The following is a 26749-nucleotide window of genomic DNA, read 5'->3' as shown; positions in this document are numbered from 1 at the left end:
ATTTCCCTCCCCTCCACCTTTCATTAACTGAAGTGAGTGGGGGTTTGGGATTTCTGGATTTTTGTCAAGTGCTACATGGCACCCTTTCTCTCATCTGGGGAGGCAATTACGCGATAATTAAGCGACTCACACAGCTCTTTTTATCTTGTCCGCGGTGTGGAGTGGGGCGATCAAAGTAAAGGCTGTCCAAGTTCAAGCCCTGGTGAGGATGGAGTTCATACACAAGGGCTCAGGCAGGCAGGCCTCTGCTTGAGCTGGTGTTGTTATTGTTGATGTCAATCCGAACAAGACTTACAAAGAAATAGGTGGACTGGAAAGTGAGCCTGCTATCAAAGGAGATTAATGATTTTGTGATCCCAAGCAACTATGGAGTGTGAAGTTGCATTTAAAAGCTCCTTAGAAGGAAACAAATTATCAACTTTCAGTTCTTAGGAACGACATTTTTGAATCAAAATTTAAAAAAATCTTCACAAAATGCAAAATAGCGGCTACCCTAAAATGTCCTGTCGGCACAACGCTTCCCCTGCGAGAGTGAATTAACTCCCCTCCTCCCACCTCCTCCAGAGCTACCCTGATGGCTAAGTTTTGTTTCTCTTTTAATGAGAAGAGGGTTCATGAGTCTCCGTTGGAGACAACTTAATTCTATCAGCCACAGCTGATATTTTATTTTCATTGGAAGAATTCTCAGATAAAGAAAAGTGATACATTGGGGAAAGAGGAAAGGTAGTTAAATTAATATTTGATTTTGTAGTGAAAAGGCTCAAAGGAAACACAGAAGGCTTAAGCCGGTGTCAAACAAAAAATGAAGTAAACATCACTGGGAATAAAGAATCTTAAAAATCTCAATTCTTGGAATATTAAATCAATTTATACACTTTACTTGAATTTCTTTCACTCCTTTTTACTAGCTACATATTCATTATAATAACAGGCAAAATAATTTTATTTTCATTTTTGTCATTTATATTCAGTTCTAGAATTTGAAAAATATTGTATTTAGAAATATTCACTTCGGATTTAGTTAAGTGAAAAAAAAATAACAGAAATGCTCTTTTGTTAACATTTGATTTATTTAAAGTCCTTAACTGCAAATAATCAAGAACATTTTCCACGGCTTAAAATCTGGTATTATTTTTGTCATTTAAATCAAAATATTTTTAATTACAATCACATTGATAAAAATTAACAATTTAAGTTGTAATTTTAACCATCATTTAAAGCAATTTCAGCTGTAAAGAAAAAGAATAAACCATGCAATAAATTAACATTGAGAAAGCAAAGAGAAATAATAATGAAACCCGTCTGGCTATACTAACACCATGTCCAACTGTGGAAAGTGCATAACACTGGATGAAACAAGCACACGATGGCAATGATTAAAATGGCCACAGTCAATAGGATTTTTGAATCTTGGACCACGTTTTGAAATCCAGCTCCCTATAACTTCTCTCTCCTCCAAGATTGTAATATTCCCTTTTACTGAAAAAAAAATTCTTTAAAGGGTATACACTCATAGAAACTAATTTTATATGTTATGTGACCTCAGAATGACATGACCATGGCACTCTGCAAAGCAAGAAGCAGAGTTCTTGAGGGCAATTCCTGAGGAATTGATTCCCAGGGCCGTCTGTGGGTAGAGAGGACAAAGGGGTTAGGGTCCTTGTAACTTTCGGTCAAGCAACTCTTGAGAATGTATCATGTATATAACCTATCTATTACCTCTATATGTTATGTAAATATACGGAGGATGTCTACACATCTGAGCATGTGCATAATTAAGTCCATACACAATATACATGTATTTCATTTAAAGACATCTGCTATCTGCATGTATCAGAAATGTAAACTGAGAAGCAAATGGCTCTGATGTTTATAATCTGTTTATATCTTGCTATATAACAGCAGTACTTTCTTTCAATACTTTTAAGAGCCTCTAGTGTATACTTGTTTCTTCACCATTTCAATTCTTATGGTTAAGAGTATTGCCACAGACCTGTAAACTCGTAGGGGGTCAGGAAAGGAGGGGGAAAAAGCACAAACAAATATTTTACAAACTTGACCATCTTCCTTTTTTGTTTTTTTAAATAACCCTCCACAAACTAGAATGTCTGGAAGGGAAAGAGGGAAGAAAGGGTGGGGGGGCAAGGACGGGGGAGAATTTCATATATACACTTGTGGATCATTAAACTTCGCAGGAAAAAAATTGGTTTGGGGTTGTCTTTGTAGTAATATACACAATGAATTTTGAATACAATAATGAAGTAACAGTCTTTTGCACTGGGGGAAAGGTTGTGCATGAAAAATGAAATAAAAATAGTTGTTGGGATTTTATTATGCTGTTGTCGGTTTGGTTTGTGTGGTCTTGTTTGCTGTTGATTTTTTCTCTCTTGCTACCAGCATGGCTATGCCAGACAAACCCCCCAGTCCCGGGAGCTAGGAAGTGTTTAGGACGGGTCTGGAATACACACCTTGGTAGTACGCCGGCTCCAGGGCTGAGGGGTCGATGGGGCTCCTGGTGGTCACCGAGGCGCTGCCTAGAGGCAGGCTGGCGGGCAACGTAGAGCCGTAAGGCGAGTACTGCAGTGCCTGCTCGTATGCCTTGAAGTCCAGCTTATGCTGCTGCTCCGAGGAGGACATGAGGTTGTTGATGGAGAACGGGTGGTTGAAGGAGTAGTGGGGGTCCCCTTTCAGGTGCAGCTGGGACTCGTGGGGTGCCAAGCCGTGTGCCGGGTGAGAGGGGGGCACAGAGGCCAGCGCCCCGGGCCCAGAGCTTATGGGGGGCGCAGATGAGGAGGCTGGAGTCTTCAACTCCGAGGCGCCCCCTGTCGCCGTCGCCCCACTGTGGTCCAGAGTCTGGGGGCTGGCGGCGGGCCCGGGGGCCGGCGCGCCCTCTAGCTGGCCGGCCTTCCCATGCACGCCCCGATGGAGGGGCGAGTCGGCGCTGGGGTTAGAGGCGCCAGAGGGGTCCTTGCGGCTCTCAGGGCCGCCCTTGGCGCCGCTGCCCCCGTTCCCGCTCCCGCCCCCGCCGCCGGCCCCCGGCTGCTTCTCGCACTTGAAGCGCTTCTGGCGGCGCAAGTAGCAGCCGTTCTCGAACATGTTGCCGGAGTCCGGGTGCAGCGTCCAGTAGGAGCCCTTGCCCGGCTTGTCCGGGGAGCGCGCCACCTTGACGAAGCAGTCATTGAAGGACAGCGAGTGGCGGATGGAGTTCTGCCAGCGCTGCTGGTTCTGCCGGTAATAGGGGAAGAGGTCCATGATCCACTGGTAGATCTCGCTCAGCGTGAGCATCTTGCTGGGCGCCTGCTGGATGGCCATGGTGATGAGCGAGATGTACGAGTAGGGCGGTTTGGCGTGCGGGTAGCTGCGCTTGAACGTCTTGGCGTCGCCGCCGCCGCCCGCGCGGCTGCGGCCCAGGTTGGACGGCGCGTACGCCATGGGGCTCATGCATGGGTTCATGGCGGCCGCGTAGGGGCCCAGGCCATTCATGGAGGCCGCCTGCTGCGCGCCCATGGCGCCCATGCCGCCCGGGCTCAGCGCCGTACCCATGGCCGTCACGCCGGCCGCAGTCATGCTGTTCATGGCACCCGCCGAGCCCCCCGGCATGCCGGTTACCGCGCCGGGACTCAGGCCGGCCCCTAGGCCCGGGTTAGCATAGGACATGTTGAAGGACGCCGGGGTCATGTTGCCGCTCGTGGTCATGGTGTTCATGGTCATGTAGGTGTTCATGGAGTTCATGGAGCCCAGGCCTGAGTTCATGTTGCTGACCGGGACGGAGGAGTAGGCCTGGAGTGGAGACAGCGAGTGAAGAGGCCCCGGAGGGCAGGGTTAGTGGTGGACACAGGAGGGAGGCCAGCCGGGACCTAACCCGGGGGCAAGTGCAGAGCACTTCTGCAGAACACGGGACACCCCCACCCGGGGCAAACGGCCAAGCGCCCACCCCAGACCGAGCAAAGATGTCTTGCACGGCAGGGGGAAAATCCTAGCGCGGCAGGCATGAAAGATAAACGCTCACAGAAAATATGTCCCCAGGAAGATGTGTAATCGCCTTACACGCCAGGCTCAGGGGCTGGCTTCCAGGGCCCCCTCATCGCCTCCTCCATACACGCCAGGCGGTATCCCAAGTCTCCACCCCAACCAGCCTCTGCAAAGCGCCCTTTGGGGGGAAATCATCTTTAAAACTCCGAAAATAGAATTAATCTCTGACCCTCTGCTTATTCACTTCACCCTAAGGGTGCAATGGGTTCCGCGTCACAGGCCCACTGGGCGGGCCACAGGGCACCAGCCCCGCGCCCTCCTCGCCTGAGTCTGCAGGCCTGGCTGACCGCACAGCGGTTTCGGTTGTTCTAGGGTACTGTTAATGAAACTCCCTGATAGAGCAAATCACCTATGGACATGGGACCCCCTGAAACATTTAATTCCCAATAAGTGGCTTTATTGTCCTAGGGGTTTTTGCCTATGGTGACTTTTTGTTGTTTATTGTATTTAGAAGTAGTGATTTCTACCTGCTTGTAGCAACTGTAATGTTAAAAGGGAAGCAAACTCAAAGTTAAATAAGTTTTGGAAAAATAAAACTAAAAGTAGATCCATAACAGAAAGGACTGGGAGGTGGTGCCATAATAATCTCAATGGGCTATATGCATTTTATTTTAACGTGACTTTACATGTACACCTCTGCAAGCTATTTAGAAACTCGCATTAATTTTGTCACCACTTTACAGTCCCTTGTTTGAAAAATTTGGTGACACAGTTTGTCAAAATAAATCTTTTTTTTTTCACATGCTGATGTTGCTGCTGATGATTTCAACGCCTGGCTTTGACATTCCGTGAGTAGTCTTGAATAATTTAAAATTCGAAAATCAAATTCTACTTATTTTCTCTTAATGCTATTGTATTTCCTAATTCTCAGCTTTAACATGTAAGAAAGTACTTTCGCTAGGGGTCTTAATTGAATGGTGGGGTCGAGATGACTGCGTCAGAATTAAATCTCTGGAAGACCTCTGAGCTCCTTTTAAAATCATCAGCAAGCGAAAATCCTTATCAATAGCAATGTGGGAATGCATTAGGTACAATACTTTAAACATACAACACCTAGGCATATTAAAAAGCACTCCTCTGGTAATTTAATAAGGAATAATGATGTCCTTAAGTTTATTTTAATCAGCAAGTATGACTCAATTTGAAAACATGAGAACAAATAGATTTAAATAGGAACACCCAGTAAACTGTGGTATGCAAAAAAACTCAGAGGTAAACTTGTGAATATATAAATCTAAGTCAGTTACCATCAAAATATTACGTGATTCTATATTTTTCTGTCCACGTCTTAAAAGTGTTTTTTTTACCTTGGGGCTTTATTTTCTTTCCCTCTTCCCAAGATTATCCAAGGCAGTTCCAATACTCGTTTACAATAATGGTAATTAAACTTTTGGGGGGTAATTGCCAGCTGTTTCCAGAAAAATACTTTTAATAGGTGGTTTTCCTCCCTGTACCTGGTTTTCCCTGTAATCCTTTTGTGCACATTGTAAAAATAACCCCCATGAACGTGCCACCAAGGGGACAATGAAGAGAAACAGGTTCTCGGCCCGGAGTTCTGAAGAAGATTCTGGTCGCACTAGCGCCACCCAGCGGTTTCAGAGAAGAAGGAGCACACTTCCCAAATGGGGCTTTTGAAGAACAAGTTTTACAAAATTTAGAAATCGTTTCATTATTGAGACACCCAACTTGGCGGCAGAGCGCTTTAATCAGAAGACGTCTGCGAATTAAACGGTGGGACGAAGAGGTCGCCTTGAGGGTATGCTCCGGCTTTCTCAGAGTTGCTTCCAACTCGCACCGGCGCTCGCCCGCCCGCGGCACCCCGGGCCCGGCTCCTGCTCCCGCTCGCTGCTGGGAAGAGGCAAGTGCTTCCCAGAGCCGCTGTTTTCAAAGCCCGGAGTTTCCTAAAACTCCCTCACCGGCAGCGAGAGTCGGGACACAGCAGGGCAGCAGGTCCCGCTTCCAGGCCCGGCCAAGGCCCGGCCGGGGCCACACCGGCGGGCGAGCAGCGGCGGCACCGAGGAGGCGCCCCCAGCCCGCCTGCCCGCCTTGCCTGGAGCCCACCGCTCCCCGGCCTCCCCCAGCACGGGCTCCAGCGGCGCCCCGCCGGCCGCCCGCCTCGCCTAGCCTCTCACCTCCTGCGTGTCCGCGTAGTAGCTGTTCCAGTCGCTGGTCTCATGCCCTTCCATCTTCACAGTTCCTAACATCCTGGAGCCACCCTGCCCAATACAACCATCCAGCCCTGTGCGAAGCGACGGGCGGCCGCGCGGCGCGGGGCGGGGGAGGGGAGCTGAGCAGCTGCAGTCACCCGAGGGCCCGCGCGGGCCCAACGCCACCCGGGCGAAGAGGAAGCCCAGAGCTGCGGGGCGCGGCGTGCGCGGCGGCGGTGGCGGCGGCGGCGGCGGCGGCGCGGCGGGCGGGGGCAGCGCCGGGGGCAGGCGGCTGCCGCGGAGCGCGGCGCCGGGGAGCGCCTCCGCGGGAAGTGAGCGGGCGGCCTCTGCGAGGCGAGTGCAGTTGAGCTGATGTGGATCTTACGTCGCTCGAGTGCCCACCTCCTCGTCCTCTCCCCATTTGTCCGCCGCACAAAGACGCTCGCACCTACAAAGCCCGAGGTGCACCTGCAAAGCGGCCGCCCGCCAGTCCGGCCGCCGCGCCTCCCGCCCCGCCGCGCCACCGCTGCGCGCGCCCCCTCCCCCGCGACCCCTCCCCCAAGCGGGGCCCTCACTTTGTTTGCAAAGCAGTGTAATTGGTTTAGGCCCGGAGGCTAGGGAAAGAGGGAAATGGGGTGGGAGGGGGTGTAAGCCCCTTTAGAAAAAGAAAAAATAGGCGGGGCCAGGCGGGCGGGCGGGCTAGGGCTCTGGATGGTAACCTCGCAGCCAGAGAAGGCCGGGGGCGGTGGCGTCGGAGACTGGGCTTAGAGACCTTGTGGGCTAAGTGACCCCGGGGTCCCTCCCCAGAGGTACTCGCCACCTTCCGAGCGCGGGCTGCGGCCCAGTCTCGCGCCCCTCCTTCTCTTTGCTCCCTCCCTCCTGATTCCTGACCCAAAGTTCAACCCCGGGAGACTGGAGAATACAGACTTTTTTTTTTTTTTCCTTTCCTCCTGAGAGCTTCAGACTAGAAAAGGGAAAAAGCCCCACTTTTGCTTCGTCACTAGAAACCGGGTCATCTGAGTCAGCCGAGCCAAGTGACGTTAGGCCGGCCCGGGCCCCCGGCTAGCAGAGCTGAGGCGCTGCCACGAAACTCGTACCTGCGGCTAAGAGCAGGTGAGTCACAGCACCGGTTTATATCTTTATGACATAACTTTTTTTTTTTTTGTTCCGCCTCGGTCCGCTCCTCTCCCCTTGTCATCTGTAGCGACCACAAAGAGGAAGAAACTAAGAGCTGATGTCTGTGTGATAGAGCAGGCGGACCCAAGTCGGGCCGTCCTACCTCTGCCGGGCTCCTCCTCCCGCCCCCCTTCAACCGCTTCAGGGACTGAGCTGGAGAAGACCGTCTGGTTTCTGATAGGAAAAGGTCAGGGGGAGGGGACATCTCCCATAACACGCGCGTTAGCTGGGCGAGCAAGGGCCTGGGCGCGGGAACGCATCTGCACTGCGAAAGAGATGCCAGGCAGAAGCCCGAGACTGCCCGCAGCGGCGCTTGGTCCTGTCTGTGACCCGGAGGGTCCGGGCTGAGATCTCAGGGGCTCGCTTAGGTCCTAATCGGTCCTGGACGTCGGTGGGAGAGTCTTCCCAACGCAAAGTCTCTTTACTCTCATGAGGCCCTGGGTGGTGGATTGCCCACTTGTCCTGGGAGAGAGAATAACTGAAGTGACTGGGTGATAGGCAATGAGTTGGTGATAGATTGGGAGATGGTGCGTGTTTCTGAGTGTGTGACCGTTTGTGTATTTCTGAGCATGTGTGACTGTGTTTGTTTCTGAGTGTCTGTGACCATGTGTTGTACTGCCTGTAGAACCACTAGGTTTCCTTAAGTAACAATAAAATAAAATCTAAAGTAATTAAGAATCCGCAAAATCTTCTTGTTTTGCAAAGTTTTTAAAATGTTATTAATCTCATTTTAAGAAATGTGTTTTAACTTGTTTTCCAAACAGATACCTTTTTCCCTGTGCTTTGTTCTTTTAAATCTGTTTTACTTGAAATCTGGCAAGAGAATCACTTTAAATCCCTGCACCAAACAAATCTCTTAAGTCAGCAGGGGAGCAGAGAGGGTGAAGATGTGCAGTTAAGGAAATAAAAAATAAAAACAGATAAAAGCATTGGATTACTTTTTTTTTTTTTTTACAAAAAGGGTGGGGGGTAGAAACGTCACATCATAAGGAAAGGAATGAGTGAAATAAAATCCACCTGGAACTCAGTAGCGCAGGAACCCTCCCTAATGCAGCCTGCTCCTGTGACTGCAAGTTGTCCCATCAGTTTGTGTAAATGTATCTGCGAATTGTGTGTCAGAAACTAATTCTTTTGTGCAAAGTTCCCATTAGTAGATGACTTTAGTTCCATTTGTAAAGTATACGGATGCTTAGCTTCCTGGGCCTGATCCGGGGGACTTTCAGTGCTAATGAGCTTCCTTGTTCCTTCTGGAGGTGATTCTCCAATACCCTCTTTGCTCTTCAATAACACCGAGCAAGACTAGAGTATTTTCTACCGAGAGTAACAATTTATGGATAGTAATATATTTTATACTGCACAAAAAAGTTGGTGCTTTAAGTAGGGGAAAAACACTGTCACCTTAAAGGGGGGGGGGTCAATTACAATATGAAATGTTCTTTTAGCCCACTTCCCAAACCTACTAAGTCTCATATTTTCAAAAAAAAAAAATTTGACTTAAGTAAAAAGAAATCCACTTTTCATAGCGTGATGGCCAAAGCGGAATTTCTGCTAGGCTTCTTCAAAGCCCAAGACCGGTGATGCAGAATGGACTCTGCCAGCTTCGGAGCTTTGATCCAGCTCAGGGATCCCGGGTTCGCAGCCGGGGGATTTCCACGAACACAGCGCCTCCTGTCGTGGAGAGGGAAAGCTGAATTTTCCCGCAGGCGCCTCCGGGGAGCACCGCCAGGCGATACTGGATTGAACTCCGCACGCATCCCACAGTCAGGGATTTAGGTTCTTAGAGCCGAGGCCAAGATGGCCGTTCGTCCAGCTCCCAGCTTCTCTTCATCTCAGTGGCCACATTGCAAGATACCTAACAAGTTTAGGAGGTGAGGTTCTAGTGTACCCAGATGCCAGCCAGTCACTTTCCCTGAGGTTTAAAAGCGAATCAGCAGGGTCGTGTTGGGTCTTTGACTTGGAAATGCATACATATATACATAAATTAATGCTGCTGTCTGGGAGTTGCTGGCCAGTCGGTAGTGCTGGCCAGTCCCAAATAGGCACCTGCACTATTGCAAACTGTGCTTTGCAAGGATTGTGCTGCTCGTTGGAGGAAACCAGGCCTGTCTTCAGCTCTGGGGAGGATGGGTGGACTCGGGGCAGGCTACCCGCGAGGGCAGGCACGTGGCGGCTCCTGGGGTGTCCCGGGTTAAACTTGCCTGTGTTTAAGACGGGTCTGCGACAGCTTGGGGCGGTCCAGGTCGCGGGGAGGGCGGGCTCCTCAAGTGGAGAGAGCCGCGGTAGTGAGGACGGTAGGGTGCGCGGGTACTCCGGGGAGCAGCCAGCGGAGGAAGCGGCTCCGCCCTTCCCGGAAGCTGCCCTTGCTACACCCGTGGGGCCTGCTCCCGGGCGCAGTCCTGCAGTACCTGAGCGGCACTCGGTCCTTTGACCACGCTGGGCTGCGTCAGCTTACACTTCCCAGCAGGATCTGGCTGGGAGCCCCTTCCTCAGATATTCACCAGGCAGGGAGAAGCAGAGGGAGACGACGGCGAAAGGTGGAAGGAGAGGCCGCGGCCTCGGGCCTTGGGCCCGGCCGGCGGCCTCTCGCGGCGACAGAGTCCTTCCTATTTAGCAGGACCGCAGGGTGGGCAGACAGCAGGGCCTGGGCCGGCGGGGCTCTGGGTGCCCACTCGAGTCTCTCCAGGGCTTCCCTCTGTGGCTGCTCCTCGCCTGCCCCCTTTCCTTGCCTACCCTTCCCTGGACGGAGTTGTTGTCAGGTGGCGGCTTCCGCAGCCCAGCCATGCTTGGTGTGGAGTGGTTCGAGTTCCTCCGCGGGCCCGCACCCCCCACCCAGATAAGAAGCTTAAGTCCTCCTTCTGCAGGGGAGAATCGGATGCAATGAAACTAAGACCTGTGGTCGTTAACGCGGTTCAAAGCCGACCCCAACTGGGACCAGGCTCAGCTTAGAAGTGAGGAAGGCCTGGGACGCTGGAAACAAGGGGTCACACCTGCGTGTGCCTGGCCTTCGCAGGTGGATGTGTGCGCCGAGCTGGGGAAGGGGCCAGGGAGCCGCGAGACGGCTGTCCCCCGCGCAAGAGAAGTATGGGCCGGGCCAGGGTTCGAACTCCGTTCCTTCGCTGCCTTCCTTTTATTTTTCTTCCTCATCTTCCTTCCTCTCTCCCTTTGTTCCATCATTAAATCTTTAAGGGATTAATTCACAACTCTCTAGTAGGTAGGGGCCCTGGGACCACTTGACGGGCCTTTGCAGGCAGTTCTGTACAGAGCCCTAACCTGTTACGGGCCTCAACCCCGGCTGTGTGTGCGTGTGCTTGTGTCTGTGTGTCTTTGTGTGTAAAAGCAACGCATAAACATATCCAGGGCTTTCCCTTATTTTATTGAAGCAAAAACAGCCACTGGGTTTGTCTTTTCCTCTGCTGCTGCCTGAGCGCCGCCGGGTTTCTGAGCTGCCCCGGGCGCACCTAGCTCACCCGCAGCCGGATGTCGCAGCCGGAGCTGCTCCCCACCCGGCCTCGCCCGCGGGCGACAAAACCGTCCCTCTGGCCATGGGAGAGCATCGCCTTGCCAAAATCAACTCTCATTTTCATGTATTCAAATGAGAAAGATTGAGAAGGGCGATTTCCCCTGCTGGGCAATCGACAGCGTTGGAAGGAAGAAGTGCCCCCTAGGGCCTCGCGGAAACGGGAACCAACCTCCCTCGAGGCCCCCGGAACCGACATGGCGACCCCGCCCAGACCTGGGTCCCCGCGGCCGCGCGCATCTCCCGCCGTTGTGGCCCCCGAGTTACTGACTTTTGTTCACACCGGTCAGCGCCTGTTGGACGACGTGCTCAGCCCCAGCCGGTCCCTCCTCATCCAGCCGATCCCCCTCCTGGGGAGCGCGGTCTCTGCTCTGTGCTGCTGAAAGGATCCTCAGGCTTTCCCGCTCTACTTTGAAACCCCTAGGGCTGGGGGCCTAGGGGAGGGACTGGCAATGCACGCTTCACACAAAGAGTTGGAAAATTAGAGGGAAACGTGACACCTCTTAGGTATCCGTTAGAGCAGAAAGGACCTGAGTAGCTGAGGTCCTACTGCGTGCCACAGACTTGGCAGGGTGCTTGGAGATCCTGGCGTTTCCCCACCTGCTGCTCCTGTGTGCAAGAGCTAGGAGGCTGGAAACCTGGGCGAGGGTAGGTCGGGACCTCCATTCCTCTCCAACAGCAGAAGCCCGCGTTAATGCGGAGCAGTGATGGAAGTCGAGGGGCTTGGAAAAGTCACCTATTTCATCTCCTGCCTCAAGGCTGGCAGCTGAAATATAAATCCTTCCTGAAGAGTCGACCAGTGTTTAGCTTCTCCGTCCCAGGCCGGCCAGCCCCCACCAATCCACTCGCGCCCCTCCCCCCACACACCCAGGAGCTTTCCCACGGTCTCTCAGTTGTCCCTGGTGGTTTAACTTTGACTATTCATACGTGATTACCCTCAAATTACATGGCGCTATTTAACAGATGCTTTAATAACAATCATATGTCATATCCTACACTTAGAAAGAAAATAAAAATGTATTCTGCCGGTAGTTTTTCATTGTATCAGTTTTCTGATTTCCCCCCATATTTTGAAATTAGGCTTTGGACTGCTGACTAATTTACTGGCATGCCTAGAGGGAGGTTATCTTCATTACTTAAAATTAAAATTCGATTGGAGAGCACTGTTGGGTGGCTGCTTCTGGGACTTCCAGCAGCTATTCCAAGAGCCAACATCAGAGGAAAGTTTTGTTTTAAGAGTTATGCATTTGCATAAAGTTTTTTGATTTTCCTTGTTCTATGGACCACAGAGCAAAACTACTGCTTAGCTTACCTTGCAGTGAGTTTGCTTCTAAACAGAAGCACTATGAAGCAGCCTCCTTGGCAGCATTTGCTTTTGCTGGGTTACTAGCAAGATTTTCAGGAACTCTGACCGCTTTCTGAATGTTGTAATTTTGGTTGCGTACCAGAATCATGGATCAAAGTAAACAAATGCAGCACTCACTACTGGACACTACCTGTGGTGGCAAGTCCAGAGCAGCCTCCTGGAGTCCCTGTTAAAAACGTTGCAGCTTTTCACAAACAACTGAGCCCTGCCTTCCTTAGGTCCACACCTTGCTCTGGATGCCTTGCCAGGTTCTTATCACACGCAGACAGCGAATTCTATTTGTTTATTTTTCATTTTTTCTCTCTCTTACTGGTCTAGTAGCTCCTTGAGGGCAGGCACTGCTGTGGTTCCTGCTGCCAGAGCAAAGCCTGTAGCATAGTAGACTTTGAATAAAGATTTGTTGAGTAAGTTAACTAAATAGTCCATCCCTGAGACTTGCCAGGTTAGCTTCAATCAGGGAAGAATTCCTGAGTCTAGGAATTCTATGGATATTCTATAATATCCATAGAATACAGATGTTCTAGGAATATCCATCACATCCAAAGTCCCCAAGTGAGAGGATCTGAGGGACTTGATTCAGCTAGGTGCACTAGGAAAACAAAGGTTTTGTGGAATGAATGGGCCGATGGACTGAGTGAAGTATTGGATGGGAAAGATGCCCTGGCACAGCGAACAGGGTCTCAGACACCTGAGAACCTTGAGCTCCAAACCCATTGGGTCTGGCTCTTCCCCTGTCACCAATGCCTGATTTTAACCAGTATCATCGGGTGGCATAACAAATAAATGTTTCCTTTCCTGGGCCCCTGGACGTGGGCGGAATCAGCAGCTCGCTTTGCCCATATAGGGCAGTCAACGTGTGACCCAAAATCAAATATTTCACTTTTCCTCGCTGTGAAAAGGCAGCAGCCACACGTTTCAATAGCAGATATTGACTAAAAGTTGAAGAACCCCATGAATTTTCCGTCAGGCAACACTTTTCACTAGGAGCTGGAAAGGAAACGTGGATGTTTAAATAATATGTTTAAATTGGCAAACAAATAAAGCCGAGCCCACGTAGTGAGAAGGAAAAGCCTTACACTAGAGCTCTCTATTAGTCCGAGGCTGCGCACCCGGCTTAGAGCGCGCTGAGTGTTCGTTGCGGCCCCTGCTCTTGGGGGCGCCTGGGGCTCTGCGCGCCTGCGGGGCGGGTTTGCGCAACGAGCGTCACAGAGGTGATCTTCCTTCCTGGGTACCTGCCTCTTAGCTGGCCGTGGCGGAGACAGCGCACTTGAAACTACCAGGCGTTGACCTTAATTGCCTCTCTGTCTTGTATCATAAGATATAGAGTGTTTTATTCTACATAAGATACAAAGTATTTTAGTCTACACACTTTCCGTGAGTAATGTAATGATTTCCTTAAAGGACCACCAATCCCACAGCCTGCAGTGTTGTGGCAAGTTAATAACCGGAAACCTCTGGTGTCATTTTCTCATCCTTAAATTTTATTTGCCACGAAAGCAGGAGTTGGGGGAGACGTTACAAGAGTAAACATGCCTACCTCCTCTTCTGGGCTGCTATCACTCGAGAAGCCACAAGGCTGTGCGATCCTCCGGCCGCATCTGGTGTCCTCGATGTTCCTCTCACCCCCACTCTCCCACCGGGTGGATGTGAGGTTCAGCCGTGGCTCCGATGCGGCGGAGGATCTGCACCCCAACCTTCCTGCTTTCGGGTCCTCTTCTCCAAACTGCACCTTACCCCGACCCCAGTCACCGCGGTCGGGGAGAGGGTTCGGAACTTGGATCAAGCCTCATCCACCTTAGAGACTCAGGTTTCGAGTTTTAGCAGATCTGGTGTAGATTTGCTTTCTTTCAAATGCTTTCGAGGATGCAGTTGGTGGCGTGGATCCCACTCTTCTCACCCCACTGGCCTCCTCCCGCCAAAATACCTTCCATTGTGAATTGCTGGTCCCCACTGACCTCCTCATGAACCTCTCCCTACACCCCCACCAAGAGAAGTAGTTTCAATAAATAAAGCCCAGTGCTGGGGTTGAAGGTCAGTTTACACTGCAGCAGGAGCTTCACAAATTCCTGCAGGTGCTGGATGGGAATAAACCACCGTCCCAAGAGATGACAGAGAGAGAGGAAGCGAAGACTACAGAAGCTGTGTGGAGATGCGGACCTGGCGTTAGGATTAGGGTGGGGCAGCATGGTTCTGACGTTGGCCGCAGTGCTGCCGACCTCTAATATGCTAGGGAACCCAGCCAGGCCCTCTCTGTCTCCGTTTCCTCTTTTCCCAAGTGAGGAGCTTGGACCTGATGCCCGGGTTCTGGCAATCGTCAGTTGTAGGAACAACGTCTGGAGTAGTGGCTGGCGTGAGAGTCAGCCCTGACGACCTCACCCAGGGAAATGAGGAACCCGTGTGAACCTAAGAAGGAAACCGCTATGGTGGTGGTGGTGGTGGGTGGCTCAGCTCCAGAAGTGGTGAAGCGACTTTCCCGGAGGGGAGGAAGACTCTGGGATAATTGGTACCGCAAAAATTTCCTTCCTTTTTGCTGAATATCCAGGTTCGTGGTCTATGTTTTATGGTAAATTTAGGGCGAAAGCTTTCCTCCTTTTCACTGCCTGTCGTCTCCAAAGACAGCAGCAGCAGAAGAGACAGACCAACCTGTCCTCCCAATTTCCAGGCCCAGACAAAGCCTCCTCAGGGAGGCGAAGGCTCAGCCCTCTACACACTCCTCTTCCCAGGGCTGGCAGGCTCAGGCCACTCGTGTCTGAGGCTGAAGATCTCTGAGACTTTTACTCATTAGACAAACTCCATTGGGGGCGTATTCCATGCAATCGACAGTGCAGTCGGACATGTTCAATGCAATTCTGGCTTGGAATCAGACCTGGATTCCAATCCAGATACTGCAGGGGACTAGCTCTCCCTGAGTCTCAGTTTTCCCAACTGTAAAATGGGCATGGGAGTACCCACCTCATACAAGTTGAGTGTAGATTGAGTATGCAATAAGTGGTAACAAAAAGGGTCTTCACAGAATTCTGGGAGCCTGAGCAGTGCTGGATGCTGGGACATGTAGTGGCAGGTGCTGCTGACCAGGTGTGCCTCCTGTGCTTCGCCTTCTAGACCTTTTGCGGGTTGTCACTATTCTCTGCATTGTCGCAGTTCCTCCAAGCTACAGTCCAGGAGGAGGAGGGAGCTCTCCCATGGGAACTGGGCAGCCGGTGGGGCGGAGTCTCAGTGTCCACCAGGACCCTGCCTGGAATTTCCTAATTTCCTTGACTGGTGGAGCCACTCTCCACCCAGTCAGTGATGGATGACAAAGGAAAAGCACCAGGAGATCCAGAGACTGCCTCAAGTTCACATTAAGGATCTTCTGGGGGAAGGTGGTTCAAGGGGAGAGAGATGAGAGATCTTGAACCTCCTACCCTTTAGGTCCTGCTGAACCCGACTGGGGTAGCAGAACACATCGTCCTTTCCTCGCCCTAGGCGAGAGAGGGAGGATGCCTCCCCAAGAGTCTGCCTGTGCCTTTCCTGGGCTCCTGAGAGTATTGTCAGAGCCCGCCTGAATTTACTGGCTGAACTCGTAGACGTTGGGTGTCTGGGCACGCCTCTCTGAGACCCCGATCATCGCCCTGGTTTTGTGTACCTCAGACAAACACGGGGTTGTGGCTTGGATCTAGGAGGCACCCGGGAAGGAGAGGGGAGATGAGGAAGAGGAAGAAAATGAAGTCTGGGCTTCTGATAGGCCAATCCATCCTCAGCACCTGAAGTTGGGGAGAACTGAGATGAGAAAGCAAGACTCTTGATTTCACTTAGACACTTTCTTCTTCCTCCCCTGCCCTTCTCATGGACAGTTAGGACCACTTATAACTCATTTAGAGAAGTATACTTAGACATTTTCTAAAATCCTGAAAACCCAAGATGTCATTATATCAAGGAAGCTTTAGTTGCTGTCTTTAAAAATTATTTGATTTAAATTCCCTAAAAGTTTCTTCCTGGGAGTTGAAGTCCATCTGAAATGAAGCGAGCATGCTGGGCTTATGGTGTATGCTTCAAATATTAAAGACTTAAATGTTAACTTGCATGTGCAAGAAAGCTTAGTGGGATGCTGAAGTTTAATTAAGACAGACAATATAGTCTGTGAAAAGACCAAATCACAGAAGGGTTTCAGTGCTTTGTCTGCTCAGATATAGATATGTCTGCTCAAGTGAAGACCAGAAATTGATTAAACCCTCCTGTTGTTGAAGTTTGGAAGGGCTGCAGTTCAGCTGTGGATCCAGGACTCTTTCATGAGAAATGTCCCACAAATTTTAGATAGAGTTTGGATGGGCTAAGAAGGTCCTGCATAACAGCTTCAGTAAGTTTCTGAATTCTGCTTCACTCAGTAATCAGGATCCAGGTGGATAAAATAAAATATTTCCTTCACTGGAAAACAGAAAAAGAACGCATCTTTAAAGCTTATTAATTTTTCTTGGATTGGTATGTGGGTGAGTGAGTATAGGGGAAGTGGAATGGTACACAGAAGTCTCAGGCAGTGATCTCTGGCTAAATGCAGCTTCTGTTTTTACAGCTTACTTGGGAAAGCTGTTAGTTTTTCTAAGCATAAACCAGGCATTGGTTCTCTAAGCTCAATGTTTAGGCTACAAAGCACATACAACAGTCTTACATATCTACCTTTAGAAAAGGAATGTCTCTGACCTCAAACTCAGCAAAATCTCTAGTGTATTACCATAGCTGGAGAACATCTAAGCAAAGCCCTTTGGAGGTGTAAAGTGTAAATGGAATGCTAAACATCAGCCACTACCTCCAAGAAAAATAAATCCTTAATTCCTGGCCAAGTACACCTGCTTTAGACCAGGCTCATTAGTGTTGTGTCTTTTCTTTTTCAAATGGATAGTTTTATTCACAGGGTTTTTTTTTTTTTTTCCTGTCTGCTCAGTGCTTGCTATTTTTATCCTGCCTTAAGAACTCCTGAGGTCATGCCCCAGTGCCAGACTTCCAAGGTGCTCCAAAGAAGAGTGGTAGCTGACTTCCCAGGAGTCCATTTCTGAACTCCATAAGCTTAGATGTTAGAACCCCGTTGGAGTTTGGGATCTGGAGGGAAGCTTGGCAGATGTTAATTAGGTTACCATGGGGAAGGTGGGGTGAGCAGGTGCTTGAAGAAGTCTGGAGGTAATCAATGCCAGGGAGGACCCTAAGGCAATGGAAGATGTCTCAATATGTTCATTTCTGTGGATCAACGGCAATACAGGCAACTTTTGGTAGGGGACTCTGCGGGTTATTCTGTTATACTCTCCAGCTCCCCCACTTTGCCTACTTCTCTTTAGGCCACATTACTTAGTCTTCCTTGCCTTTGGACTTACAAATGGGTTTGACCAATGGAGGACAATGGTGCAGGACTGAAGGGCAGGAGGGTAGTGTTAGGAGTACTTAGGCTTCCTGCTTTCTCCATGCCTCACTGTGGTTTTGTCCTTTACTTCCCCTCTCTGTCTCTGCAATCCCATCAGCAGCTCCTCTTCCACAGCTTCAGCTCTCACCAGTCTCTGTTAACACCTCCTTTCCCCTTGTTGCCCCTTCAGATCAAAAGTGTCAATACCTTCCTAATATTGCTAGACCTTGAGTGACTCATTTTCTCCTGTTAGTTCCCTTTAATCCCACCTTCAAATGTTTTCCCCCAGGAAAACCCTTCCCTGTGTGCCATCTGTTTTCTGTGGGGCCCTGACTGATGAGGAGAGGAACAAGGATTCATGGAAGTGAGGTATGATGTCTTCAGTTCTTTCCAGTTCATTCTCATCCTGTAAGTCATCAAAGGGCTCTACTCCTTCCCTGTCACCATCTTGGAGTACAGCCATGAAGGCTCCAGGATTTCTGTGGTGGCTGGTTTCTACAGGAAAGGCTGCCTATGGGTCTAGCAGGAAAGCACACTCTGAGTTTATTTGCATTACATTTGCCATTTTAATTTGCTGATTTGCATTCGACATAATTGTTAAAGTAACTGATGCTAAAATAAAATATTGATAGTATCAAGTTTTTTTGACTTAGGCTACAAAGCACATACAACAGTCTTGCATTTCTACCTTTAGAAAAGGAATGCCTCTGACCTGAAACTCAGCAAAATCTCTAGTGTATTATCATAGCTGGAGAACATCTAAGCAAAGCCCTTTGGAGGTGTAAAGTGTAAATGGAATGCGAAACTGAGCTTTGCATAAATCAAGGACTGAGACTTTTGCTAGTGGTGAGTTGTGTTAATAGAAGCAGACACTAAACTAGGTCTAGTGACCAAGGGGCTCATGGGAAATGTCCTTGTGTGTTCCCCAAGGCCTCAGCATCTTTGGTTCCTCATGTCTAGAACATTAAGTCTAGAGCTCAGTCCTTTTCAGGTTTGTGTCTGGCAACAACTCAGTCTTGAGTAGTGCTAAACCAGTGACATTATTTAGGTGTGACCATCAATGAGAATTCTATGTGCCGACATTGTGCTAGATACTAAAGATACTAAATTGAAGACAAGATTCTGCCTTCCAAAGATTAAAACAACGTTTCAATATTATTATTTGAAAATTTTGCATACTTCTATGTAGGAAAAGTTCATAAAAGTAGAATTTCTGGGTTAAAATGCATGCAAGTATTTAGTCTTTTTTTTTTCTTTCTTTTTCTTTTTTTGAGACAGAGTCCTGCTCATTTCCCAGGCTGGAATGCAGTGGTGCAATCATAGCTGACTGCAGCCTTGGACTCCCGGGCTCCAACAATCCTCCCACCTCAGCCCCAAGGTAGCTAGGACTACAGGTGCGTGCCACCATGCCCAGCTAATTATTAAAATTTTCTCGTAAAGGTGGAGTCTTGCTATGTTGCTCAGAATGGTATATTTAAGAGTTTGAGACATTTTGCTGTATGATATCTAGCAGGATGCCCTCAGAACTCTATGAGTAATCCTGTTTCCTCACTCCCTTGCACATACTCTTACTAACTTTGTAATTTGATTGATGAAAATTGCATAACATTATTTTAATTTGTATTTATGAGATTAGTTGAGTTGAATATTTTTATATCTCTATTGGCCACAATATTTCTTCTTTTTGGAACTGCCATTCACACTTTCATTAACCAATTGAAAGTTTGGAGTGTCTACTTCTCATCTACAGAGTATTGATCCCATGTCTGCTGTAAGTGTTGTGAAATTTTTACCAGGTTTTTATTTGCATTTTAATTTTATTTTTAAATGCATAACGCACATGTTTCAACAATCGGTATTTTTATTTATAGTTTCAGCCTTTTATGGTTTAGCGCTTACAAGTTTTTTTTTTTTTTTTGTTGTTGTTGTTGTTTTTTGAGACAGGATTTCGCTGTGGCACCAAGGCTGGAGTTCAGTGATAAGATCCTGGCTCACTGCAGCCTTGACTTCCTGGGCCTAAGCAGTCCTCCTACCCCAGCCTCCTGAGTAGCTGAGACTATAGGTTCATGCCACCACACCTGGCTAATTTTTTTGCCAGGTGAGACAGGATTTCACTATATTGCTCAGGCTGGTCTTGAACTCCTGGGCTCAAGTGATTATACTGCCTTGGCCTTCCAAAGTGCTGGAATTACAGGTGTGAGCCACCAGTGCTTACAAGCCTTATCTACACAAAATCAAAACCTTTCATCCAGTTGGAACTTATTTTGTGCACAATATGAAGTAAAGATGATTTTAATATTTTATTTCCCAAGTATATAAACCTTTAGGTGGGCCCTAATTGTGGGGAGCCTCAAATTCTCTTTGGAGAACTGTGTTCGGACTTTGTTCTGTGGTGATACATCAAAGGCGTGGGAGCTGGAAAGTCACACTGGCCCTGCTTTCACTCATACTGTAATGAACTACAGGGGGCTTCAAAGCTGGGTGGCAAGAGGACTGGTGGGTGGTGGTTGGAAAGTGGCAAAAGCTAGAAGAAATCATAGTGTTTCAATGACTACTTGAATGATTTTATGCTGCTCTTTTGAGTCTAATTCCCCTCTCTTTAAGATGGTATTTGAAGCATTAACATTTCCATATGAAGGCATTATAATATCAACAAGTTTGAAATACCTTTAAATCAATAACTAACTCTTCCTCCTCCCACTTTTTCTGTCTCACACTCTCATGTTTTTAAAATGAAACTAGATCTGCCAGGCACAGTGGCTTGTGTATGCAACCCAGGCACTTTGGGAGGCAGAAGTGAGAGGATTCCTTGAGCCCAAAAGCTCAAGACTGGGCAGCGTAGAGACCCCTGTGTCTACAGTATATATATATAAAATCAGCTGGGCATGCTGGTACACTCCTGTAGTTCCAGCTACTTGGGAGACTGAGGCAGGAGGATTGCTTAAGCCTGGGAAGTCAAGGCTGTAGTGAGCCATGTTTGCCCCACTGCCCACCAGCCTGGGTGACAGAGTGAGACCTTGTCTCAATCAATCAATCAATCAATCAATAAGCTAGACCTAGAACAGAGGTTCCTAGCGCAGGTTTACTAGCTAGGGGACCTCAGGTGAATTCCTTAATCTCTTTGTACAATCTCTTATCTGTACAATGAAGATGATAATACTGCCTAGCTCATGGATTGTATTATCCTATGATATGGATACCTGAGTCCTTAGTTACTGTTTTTTGATTACATAAAGTATTAATGAACAATATTTATTTGTCATTTAAATTGTTTCCTGACTATATGATAGACAGATTTCAAGGTTACATTAATTTGAAATATTTTTTTAAGTTTAGGAGCATGGCATGTATATTATTTTTGTGCAGCATTTGGGATGGTATCATGAACAATTAGTCACTTCACAAGCACTTTGGCTATTTGCTTATTATTTTAATTAGCAGGGAAAAGTAATTTACTCCTGGCCTGAAGGGGCTACTCCTACACTTAGAGTAAAGCTGCCCATACAGAGTGCTCACAGAGCAGTGAGATGTGATTAAATGCAGTAAAATCGCAGGGTTGGCAGATCTTTTTCTGCAGAATGCTTCTCATCTTGAGAGCATTCAGCAACCATTTTCGAACACATTGTATTAGGGAGTGAACTAACAGACCTTAGAGGCTGGATTATGATCTCCATTTTACAGATGAGCATGCAGAAACCCAGAGAGGGAAAGCAACTGGCCCACATGGTAAAGCTGTGTGTCCCAGGCTGGCTTTGTCTGTTTCTAGAGCAGGAGCTACCTTCTGGGAGGCCTGAGGATGCCTGAGTGCATCAGTCTCCAAAGCAAGGCTGTGCAGAGGCCCGGCTCTAGGGAGCTGTGCAGAGGCCCCGCTCTAGGGAGCTGTGCAGCACAAGACTTTTACCTTGAACTTCTGGGAAACATGCTGCCCTCTTCCAGCACAGATCTCATGGAGGATCTCTAGAGCGTTTATTTCTTATTTTGACTATTCACGGCAACAAACTCCAGTACATTTTATCTGCCATTCTCCCCACCTCGTTTTTTAGTTGCCTGAATTTGGAGAGAGAGGGGTTGGTATAGAGGAATATAAAATAAACATGTGTGGGCCTGCTAAGTGTACTGAGCAAAGCACATTCATCTACACTATATTATCTAATTGGTTTTTCTTTTTCTTTTTGAGCTTTTAAAAAATGGTGAGATATTACACAAGAAAATGAACACAACAGAAAACAATGGTTTATCACAAAGAGAAAATCTGAGAAGCCATCACCAAGGTTAAAAAGTAGAATGTTGCTGGCATCTCGACTGCCGTGGTACTGCCTGCCCACTCACCATCACCGTCCCACTCCCAAGATGGCTACTCTCTGGACTTTTATGGTTATTACTTTCTTGTGTTTATTTGTAATACAGCAGCTGAGTCTACATCCACAAGCACCACAGTTTTTGAACTTTGTGTGATGAAATCATACAATATGTACCCCTCGGTGTCTGGCTTCTTCGCTCAACATTATGTTTGTGAAACATTCATCTGTGTTGCTCCCCAAAGCTGAAGTTTTAAATCTCGGGGTCCAGCATTATTCTTTTAAACGTAGAAAGAGCAAGAGTGTTAAGTAAGCAGTTGGTTAATCTCCGCAAAAGCTGCCAATGCAGGCGACTTCAGTCCAAGAAGCTCTTCCGGAGCAGCGTCTTTTTAGCGCCGGGAGAAGTGAGGCCTGGGTTTGGGGTCCAAGTCCGAGGCTGCCCCGGAGCGGGTCCCGCAAGGCGGGCGCACTTGAGGTGGGCGCCACGGTGCTGAGGGCTCCTACAGGGCAGAGGCGCGGAGAGGCGGGGCGGGGGAGGGCGCGCGGCTCGTTGCTGGGCGACCGAGCGCGTCCTTTCTTCGGTTGAGCCAGTTGAGCCCACCCGGCCCCTAGGCACCGGAAAGGCCTGTTGGACACTCGCCGAGCGGCGGGGCCAAGCTCACCGCCACCTGAACTGGAGCGGAGGCGCCCTCCAGGCCTGGTGAGAGGAGAACGCAGCCTGGGGCGCGGTGACTTCGTGTGAGCGCTTTGCGAAGGAGAGGTGCGTTGTTTGGTCGGAGCGGTTGTCCCCTCTGTTCCGCCTCGCTAATCCGCTGTGGCAGGTTCACCCCGACAGAAATCAGGGTAGAAGAAGGGGCTGGGGCACTGGGGCTGGAGTTTGGGCTGCCTTTCGTGGGAGAATGAGCACGGGTTGAAGAGGAGCTGGGAGGATTGAGAACCTGGTGGAAAGGAGAGGTAGGTGCACGACGCCAGACCGGGCTGTGGAGACAGGAGAAAAAGAGGCTAGGAAGGAGAAAGAGGGGGATTCAAAGAGACTTCGGGAGGTGAAAGGTCACAGTGGAGGGACTTTAATTTCCATCTACCTGACCTCTGCTGTCCCTTTACAGGGCAGCTTGTTTTGAGTAAACTTTAACCACCATTAGGGTTGCTCCCACTAGGGTCAATGTGTGTAGTTTCAGAATAGAGACCAGTTTCCTGAATTTGGCTCCAACTCCTTGGTGGACGGTGAGACACTGTGGGCTTAATGCAAGGATTGTTGGCATTGAAGCCCACGACCCACAATGGAACTATTGCAAACTACTGCTGCAGAAATTTAAAGGAGATCAATATTTTTTTTTTTTAACGTGCAAATCTAAAAGTTGAACAAATTGCTTTTTTCATATCTACAACTTTATAGAGGCATAATTTATATTCAGTAAACTGCACAAATGAACAGTTGTACAATGTACAAGGTACAGGCATACAAGTTGGTGAGTTTTGACAGATGCATATACCTTTGAAACATTTCCTGCAATCAATATAACCGAACCTCTTCATTCTTCTGCCCTCTTTGCCCTTCATCCCTGCTTTTAGCCCACACCCTGTAACCAATCACGGATCTGCTGTGTGACACTATAGAAGAGGTTGCATTTTCTAGAATTTTATATACAAGAAAGCATACAGTATATGCCCTTTTGTGTCTGGTGTCCTTTACTTGGCATAATGATTTGCCATGACCTTTGCCTTGATTACTGTAGCTTACTATAGTAGGTTTTGAAATTGGATAGTGCAAGTCCTCCTGCCTTTTGTTTTTAAAAATCACATTGGTGATTTTAAGTCATTTGAATTTGTGTATACACTTTAGATTCAGCTTGTAATTTCTGTTTAAAAACCTGCTGTATTTTTTATTGGGATTGCATTGACTCTATAGATCTATTTGGGAGAATTGTGATTTTAAGAATATTGAGTCTTCTAATCTATGGACCTGGTATGTCTCCATTTATGTAGATCTTTAGTTTCTGCAAATAAGGTTTTGTAATTTTCAGTGTAGAGATTTTGGACATTTTTTGTTAGATTAATTCCTAAATTTTATGTTTTGTGGAGGCACTAGTGTAAGTGGAATTTTAAAAATATTTTCCAGTTGTTTGCTGCTACTATATAAACATGGCACTGATTTTGTATGTAGTTAACTGTGTACTGTGCAACCTTGATACTTTCAGTCTTAGTACATATAGATTTTTGTAGATTCCTCAGGATTTTTACCCTAAAAATTATGTCATCTGCAAATAGGGACACTTTAACCTTTTCATTTTCAATCTTTATTATTTTTATTTCTTTATCTTGCCATATTGCAATGGCTAAGACCTTCAGTATGATGTTGGATATGCATGAAAAGAGTGAGACATTTTTTCCTTGTTTCCAACTTTAGGGGGAAAGCATAAATCTAATGTTAGCTGTAAATTTTTTGAAGATTCTCTTAATTAGATTGAGGATGTTCCCTATGATTCATGGTTTGCCTAGAGCTACTAATTTATTTTAATCCTGAATGGTTGTTGAATTACATCAAATGTTTTTTCACTACCAAAATAATCATATTATTTTCATGTACTCTGTTAATATAATGAATTATATTGATTTTCAAATCAATATAATAAAATCAAGATACTTAAATCAATTTTTCAACCCTCGGATAAACTCTATTTGGTCAAAATGTGTTATCCTTTTCAAAAATATATTTTTGGATTTGATTTGCTAATATTTTGTTAATGATTTTTGCAAGTATGCTCATAAGGAATATCAGTATGTAGTTTTCTTTCTTTAAAAAATGTCTTTGTCAGGTTTAGTGTTATGGTTATGTAGGTATCATAAAATAAATTTTCCTTCCTCCTCTATTTGCTGAAAGAAATTTATGTAAGATGGGTGTTATTTCTTTCCTGAATACTTGAGAGAACCATCCAGGGCTGGAATTGTCTTTGTGGTAAGATTTTTTGATAACAGATAAAATTTTTTAAAAATATAGAGCTATTCAGATTTCCTGTTTCTTATGTTAATTTTGGTACCTTGTAATTTTCAGAGCCCATTTCATCTAAATTGTTAGATGTTGTTGGTATAGTGTTGTTTATCACATGTTTTAAATTGGCCTTTATTATCTTTAGGTTCTGTAGTGAAATCCTCTCTTTCATTCCTGATATTGGTGATTTTTATTCTCTTAAACAGTCTAGCCAGATGGGTTTTTAAATTTTATTGAGATTTTAAAAGAACCAACTCTTGACTTAGTTAATTTTCTCAATTCTTTTACTGTTTTCCATGTGATTGATTTATATCCTTATATTTATTATTTCCTTCCATTAGTTTGAGTATGCGTTATTCTTTTCCTAGATTCTTAATATGGAACTTTAGGTTATTGATTTTAGTTAGACCTTTCTTCTTTTTGATTTAATCATTTAGGGTATAAGTTTCCTTCTTAACACTGCTTCACCTACACCCCACACATTCTGATATGTTGTGTTTTCATTATTATTCAGTCTAAAATATTTTTTAACTTTTAATAATATCTTTTGTTTTTCATTTCCTTACCTATTGGCTTTTTAGTTGCACCTCTTTGTATTACTTTAAAAATGGTTTCTCCAGTAATTACAATATACATCCTTAACATTTCAAAGTCTACTTAGAGTTAATATTGAACTAGTTCACATAAAATGCAGAAACTGTACAATCATATAGTTCCTTTACCCACGCCTATCCCAGTCTTTTTGGTTCTTGTTGTCATATGTACTGCACCTACTTACATAAACATCCCACAACACAATATTATAATTTTCATACATTATTTTTAAACTTAAGAGAAAAAAATAGCTTCATGCACTTACTCAGACACTTGACATTTCTCATCTTCATTCATTTTTAAAGATTTAAATTTCCTTCTGATATCATTTCTCTTCTGCCTGAAGACCATTCTTTAGCATTTCTCGTAATTCCTATTGGCTGGTGAGTAATTCTTTCAGTTTTTTTTTTTTTTTAATCTGAATATATCTTTATTTTGTTTACCTTTTAAAAAAGAACATGCATGCTGGATATAGAATACTTGGTTGACAGTTTAAATTAATCAATTTATTTATTTATTTATTGAGACAGAGTCTTGCTGTGTTGCCCAGGCTGGAGTGCAGTGTCACAACCTTGGCTTATTGCAGCCTCTACCTTCTGGGTTCAAGAAGTTCTCTTGCTTCAGCCTCCCAAGTAACTGGCATTACAGCTGCCCAGCACCATGCCCAGCTAATTTTTGTATTTTTAGCAGAGATGGAGTTTCAGCATGTTGGCTGGGCTGGTCTCAAACTCCTGACCTCAAGAGATCTGCCTGCCTGGGCCTCCCAAAGTGCTGGGATTACAGGCATGAGCCACTGCACCTGCTCTTGGTTGACGGTTAAAAAAAAAATATTTTAGCATGTTACAAATCCTGTTTCCCTGTCTTTGTTCTTACGGGTGTCTGATGAGAAGTCCATGGTCTTTGAATTATTGTTTATCTGTCAATAACATGTTGTTTCTCTCTGTCTGCTTTTGAATTTTGTCTTTGTCTTTGTTTTTCATCGCCTTACATGATTTTCTTTACATTTATTCTGGTTGAGATTCACTGAGCTTCTTGAATTTATAAATTTGTCTTTCTTCAGGAGTTCTCAAACATAATTATTTTTTGAGACAGATTCTCTCTTTGTCCCTCAGGCTGCTGGAGTGCAGTGGAGCAATCATTCTCCTTTTTCCTTGGGATTCTAATTATCTGAATGTTAGCGTTTTTTGGTATTATCCTTACAGGGATCTCAGGCTTTCTTTTTTCTCTTTTCTTATAATGGATAATTTCTGTGCATTTATCTT

The 26749-nt window shown here is 46.7% G+C and overlaps 2 protein-coding genes across 7 annotated transcripts in view; one reads left to right on the top strand and one right to left on the bottom strand.

Annotated features, from left to right (window-relative positions):
- Positions 1-206: 206 nt before the first annotated feature.
- On the bottom strand, positions 207-6801 carry FOXA1 (forkhead box A1). Of its 2 annotated transcripts, XM_063645935.1 has the most exons (3): positions 6165-6379; positions 2469-3780; positions 207-323 (listed from the first exon to the last, which is right to left on the bottom strand). In XM_063645935.1, exons 1-3 carry the CDS (start codon positions 6234-6236, stop codon positions 292-294), a joined length of 1416 nt encoding a protein of 471 aa, XP_063502005.1. In that variant the 5' UTR covers positions 6237-6379; the 3' UTR covers positions 207-291. The 2 variants fall into 2 exon arrangements, with proteins under 2 accessions (XP_063502005.1, XP_055150396.1); XM_055294421.2 differs by lacking the exon at positions 207-323 and having other exon boundaries at positions 1052-3780; positions 6165-6801.
- Positions 6798-26749, top strand: part of TTC6 (tetratricopeptide repeat domain 6) — a 256504-nt gene continuing 236552 nt past the window's right edge. For 3 of the 5 annotated variants that reach the window (XR_010122452.1, XM_063645901.1, XM_063645903.1), the window contains exons 1-2: positions 14662-14780; positions 17896-17975. Coding sequence is in view for 3 of the 5 variants with exons in the window: in XM_063645901.1 (XP_063501971.1) it covers positions 17943-17975 (33 nt within the window). In the remaining 2 variants the exon portion in view is untranslated. Of the gene's footprint in view, positions 7293-14661; positions 14781-17895; positions 17976-22500; positions 22665-26749 lie in introns of those variants that run through there. The other 2 variants (XM_063645902.1, XM_055291487.2) reach the window with 2 other exon arrangements.

The sequence above is a fragment of the Symphalangus syndactylus genome, chromosome 9 (genome assembly GCF_028878055.3).
Source record: "Symphalangus syndactylus isolate Jambi chromosome 9, NHGRI_mSymSyn1-v2.1_pri, whole genome shotgun sequence".
Taxonomy (NCBI): Eukaryota; Metazoa; Chordata; class Mammalia; order Primates; family Hylobatidae; genus Symphalangus; species Symphalangus syndactylus.
Note: the sequence above shows the minus strand (reverse complement) of the source record. Positions and strands in the feature narration are given on the sequence as shown.

Bases quoted from the DNA above. Each gene is read 5' to 3' on its own strand.
- FOXA1 (XM_055294421.2), bottom strand. From the start codon at position 6,236: ATGTTAGGAACTGTGAAGATGGAAGGGCATGAGACCAGCGACTGGAAC. The intron at 3,781-6,164 runs GTGAGAGGCTAG...TCTCCACTCCAG, and splicing joins ACTACGCGGACACGCAGGAG to GCCTACTCCTCCGTCCCGGT.